The following is a 4,812-nucleotide window of genomic DNA, read 5'->3' on the forward strand; positions in this document are numbered from 1 at the left end:
AAAAATATATATTAATATCATGAAAATATCAATTATACCCAATCTCTGCACCTACAAAATATCACAAGACATCCAGAATGCACACAGCCGAAGTAGAAAAACAGAAAAAAAAAAAGATCCCGCCACAGCGACCAACTCTTCTCAACAGTAGCATTCCAACCAGTGCTGCTTCTGAGAGTTATCAAACACTCGGGTGAATCCACCGCCACCAAGGCCGTGTTCGATTAACTGGTCCTCCGATCTCAGCCACCATGACCTTCTCCATCACTGTCTACTCCATGGAAATCGAGAGGTCAACATGTTCCATCGTATCAACAACCTCTAGAGCTTCGCGCTGCATCCTCAGAACTTTGTATGCTAATCTCGACATGCACGACCGGATAACGTCCGAACCAGATTTCTTGGGCACGATCATCGTCAACAGTTTCGGAACTCGTCGATGACCAGATCAAGAAGGCCCGAACATAACCGTGGTGCGGGGCAAAAACTGCCCCGTCGCCACCATCCCGGAGCACAACGCGGCTTCGCCGGCCGGATCTCTGGCGGCGACATGGCAAGAGGCAGAGGAGTCGGGGACGAGGGGAGGCGGCCGGTGCCTTCCCCCTGAGTCGCCAGATGTGGGCGACGCGGGGGCAGTTCCTAGGTTCGCCACATTGGAGTTACGCTAACAAGTTATAAGTTTTAGAGTTGTGTCGAATATTATTATACAAGGTAAGTTACAGTTGGACTTGACAAGATAGGAGTCATGTCCTATTAGGACACCTCTACCCCTAGGCCTCTTATATAATGAAAGGGTAGACACACGATGTAACATATGCCAACATAATAGCACAGGCACGCGGGGAGCCGGCGGCGTGTGCCGGCGCCCGGACTGCCGGGGTGCGGTATTATGACGGTGTCACGGGGAAGAGCGCCCGTAGTCATGCCTCGGGGATGTAGCCATGAACCTCGTTAACAAATCTCGATGTCGTGCTTGTGTGATTGTTTCGTCCTCGGTAGATCGACGGAAAGCCTCGGATTATTCTAACAATAAGTCGGCCTCTAGGAACCAAAAATGGGGCACTTGGTGAGAGTTGAACATTTTCAAAATGAGAAAGGAAACAAATCAGAGGCGCTCTTTATCCGAAAAAGTGTTTGTGGTCTTAATTAGACAAACTCATATCGACAAAACTACCTTTGATAAGATTTCGAACAGCCTCTGACTCTGATAGAGTACTTGAGTAGTAAATTCATGTGATAAAGAGGTAGAGCTAGCCTGCTATTTCTTATTACATGGAGATTAACAGTCATCTACAACATACGCTATGTGATCTCCTCTTATTTGAAAGCAAAAAACATGATCCCGTCTGAAACAAGCAGAGCACAGGCAGCAAACACCTCCTAACTTGGATGTAAGCATGAGACTAGTAGCAATGTCGGCGAATGCGGCCGACGTTCCCTTGGGGTCCCTGGAGCATCCCCATCTTACTCATGGAGGTGCCGAACTGGTTCCAGAACCACCACTCATTGTCGGCGAAGTCGTTGACGTATGCCCGGGTGCTCTCGTTGAGGAGGAGCTGCACGTCAGAGGTGAGCACCCCCTTCCCCTCCTTGAGGTTGATGTAGTACTTGTTATCAAACTTCTCTGGGGTGGTCACATCAAGGTCCTGACGCCGGTTCACATCGGTGGTGCAGTTATCTTGTAGCCTTCGGACGAAATCGCCGGAGTCGGCACTGGTGAAACGGTCGCTGAAGGTGGCACAACGAGCTTTACCGATGGTGTGTGCGCCAGAGAGCACCACGAGGTCTTTCTCGTCAAGGCTGCGGCTACTAAAGGCACCGATAAGCTGATCAATACTGAAGGTGGGGGGCGGGAGCTGCTCCACGAACCTTCGCGGCGCGGGCTGGGAGCTGTCGAGTCTACCGAGTGGCACATGGTAAGGTTTGCCCCCGGACTGAAAAATGCATGAAAGCATATGATCAAGCGTCACATCAAATTTCATGATAGTATTTTTCAGGTTTTAACAGTAGGGGTATTTTTTGTATGTATTTAATTAATAGACATAATTACATAAAAATATAAAAAGTGACCTACCGCGACGACGGCGTCATGGGTGGCAAGGGCCATGATGTCGGCGCATGAGACGGTGGGTCCACAGGCTTTGTGCACCTTGGCGCGGATGTCCTCCATGAGGAACGCCACTTTCCGCCTCTTATCTAGAGAGAGGTTTGGCGGCATTCTCATCTCACTCCATGGAGTTCCCAGCAGAAGAATGGACGCATCGCATCCCTGTACACATACATACATATATGTCTATCTACAGATCTCGGTTTTGTGTAAAATAATCTGTCATCTAGATAGCATTAAGCATGTTTAGGTCATGGCTAACATGGGCACAAGTAATCTTCAGATAAGTGTGGTAAAGAAAAGTGTGATGTACAAATTGACCAGCACAAGTGCCTCAAGAGTTGAATCATAAATATTGCCAAGACATGTGGCTTGCCACAAAGTGTAACAGTGAACTAAACCCATGAAGTTAGACAAGAGATGTTGTAAGCCTACGTATCAAACATGTTTCACATACTTAATTACCTGGGGAAAGCAGTCGTGGAAAAACATACGGAGGAGGTCAGCGGCGATGGTGATATCTCCCTGCAGGGCTTCTACCACGGCGGTGCGCACGATGCCCCGCAGATCGGGGCATGACACGTCGTGGTAGTCTGCTGTGAGACCGTCGGCTATGGTCACTACTGGATGTGTACTATGGTACTGGCCGTCGGTGGTCATGGTGATAAGCTGATCTGGCCGCATGGACGACGAAGCTGCTGGGAAGAGCAGTCCGGCAATAACGAGTCCCACGATGGCCACCATTGCTCTACTGCAAGCCATAGATTGCTAGCTCTACTACACTACTATCTGGGAGTGTGCCTTCCTTACGCCCAGGATGGTGTTATTTATAACTCAAGAAATAACTTCAGGGTTGGAAATCGAGAGAGGGCAGGTGGACCCATAATGGAGGGAGAGGTTGAAAAGACCCAAGTACCCCGGCTTAGATTTAAATTTGAATCAGTGGTTAGTAGCTCACTCATTTCGTTAATTAAGATCGTGACAAGATCATCTAAAACAATTCATAAGAACGAGATAAGATCAGGATAGCGTCGAACGTGGAGCATCTTCCTTTCCCTTTTAGTTTTTTGTGTTCCAGATGCAATTGCCTAACTTTGGATCTAGCATTTAGTATTAATCTATAATATACATGTACGAGTTATTCACATGAAACGATAGTGGATCAAGTCAAGCTAGGTGTACGCTATGTTTAGGAATCTAAGGTTTACTTGATCACATCCTTCCGTGGAACCGTTCTCTTCTCGCTTTTTTGTTCGAAGGTGCCATTTTTCCTAACCCGAATTTCAATTAATTCCGCTGCTTCCTGTTTCACGATGATTCACGTCACCCATACGGTCCCAATTATTTGTTTCTACTCAGAAACTTATTAGGTCCAAGTATGGAAGTTTGGAGTAAGAAATATGTCTCTCTCCTTATGACCCAAAATTATCAATATATGAGAAACAATGTACAAACAATTCTCCCTGCAACAATTAAAGGACAAACACATAGTAATGTTGTGTGACATGCTAGATGGACCATAGTTAACAAATACATGGTGGTTTGGTTTTGCGAAAAGCTTTCTACAACTAGAACTCTAGATTAATTAAAAATAATAAAAATAAGTTAATTGAAAATTTTGCATTCCAAAAATACTTTAAAAACAAGAATCTTAGTCTATTTTGCATACCTTGCAAATTAGAGAGCATCTTCCTACCTCTACTAGGTTCATGATCCACATGGAATTTGCTAGGTCTCGAAATAGCTTGGAGTACTAATCTACTACACATGTATGAATTCTTAACAGGTGGACCAACAATGGATCTATTTGTCAAGCTATGGCGCATGCATTTGATCCTGGTCTCAAGCTCAATCTATCAAATATGCTGGTTACTGTGCCTGAATATGTTTTTAGTTTAAATTGTATGTTGAGTGTGCGTATTAGTATATGAGATCATGATTTAGTTATCCTCAACTAGCTAGCTCTATATCTGGTTTTGCCATGGGCGAGACTGGGGAAGTTTGGATCTAGCTAGCTCGTTTGGGCACTAATAATTTTGGAGTCTGATGATGTCCCAGAAACACATCAATCCCTAATGACATTACATATTCTTTTATGTTCGTGATCCGAAGATAATGACGATGAGTAAAGAAGTTTTCTCTCCCAGTTCTGCACTTTTCCCTTATGTGAGCGTGTGGTTGCCATGTACCAATATTTACCACGTACCAATATTTACCACGATCAATGGAGTCGAGCCAAGCGTGGCGTGCATGCATTGATGCCTTGTAATTGAGTATTTCATGATTCTATCACTCTACATGTGGCTTGTCAACTACTTCGTAGTAAAATCTCTAAAAAGACTTATATTTAGGAACGGATGACATATATGTCAACCAAGAACCAGGGAAGTTACATAAAACTGTTAAGTAAGGAATCATATAGCTAATGAGTTAGTGTCCGCTCTTACAGATGTCTTGATATTCGTCAAATCGGTGAGATTGTGGGAGGACGTGTTATAGATCAACATTTGAGTCTGTGCACATGGAGTATTAGCATACAAAAAGAGCACTCACCATATTAAGATCCTGGGAAGATTAGGTGTATTAAATAAAAATATCTTTATGTCTTGTTTTGAGTTTCACATGTGACTGTTTGTGTTTGGATCTAGCCGGACCACTTTGATCTACTAAAATGCATTGTTAACACATGGATCAATAATGGATCG

General features: G+C 44.5%; 1 protein-coding gene across 1 annotated transcript; it reads right to left on the minus strand.

Annotated features, from left to right (window-relative positions):
- Window positions 1-1,117: 1,117 nt before the first annotated feature.
- Window positions 1,118-2,887, minus strand: LOC123431307 (cationic peroxidase SPC4-like). The gene is made up of 3 exons (XM_045115129.1): window positions 2,573-2,887; window positions 2,075-2,269; window positions 1,118-1,934 (listed from the first exon to the last, which is right to left on the minus strand). Exons 1-3 carry the CDS (start codon window positions 2,867-2,869, stop codon window positions 1,404-1,406), a joined length of 1,023 nt encoding a protein of 340 aa, XP_044971064.1. The 5' UTR covers window positions 2,870-2,887; the 3' UTR covers window positions 1,118-1,403.
- Between the last annotated feature and the right edge of the window lie 1,925 nt (window positions 2,888-4,812).

Source organism: Hordeum vulgare, chromosome 2H (genome assembly GCF_904849725.1).
Source record: "Hordeum vulgare subsp. vulgare chromosome 2H, MorexV3_pseudomolecules_assembly, whole genome shotgun sequence".
Lineage (NCBI taxonomy): Eukaryota > Viridiplantae > Streptophyta > Magnoliopsida > Poales > Poaceae > Hordeum > Hordeum vulgare.

Excerpts from the sequence above, each read along its gene's own strand:
- LOC123431307 (XM_045115129.1), bottom strand. The coding sequence starts at position 2,869 with ATGGCTTGCAGTAGAGCAATGGTGGCCATCGTGGGACTCGTTATTGCC. Across the intron at positions 2,270-2,572 it reads TCCACGACTGCTTTCCCCAG|GGATGCGATGCGTCCATTCT; the intron begins GTAATTAAGTAT and ends GTATGTGTACAG. Across the intron at positions 1,935-2,074 it reads CCCATGACGCCGTCGTCGCG|TCCGGGGGCAAACCTTACCA; the intron begins GTAGGTCACTTT and ends TGCATTTTTCAG.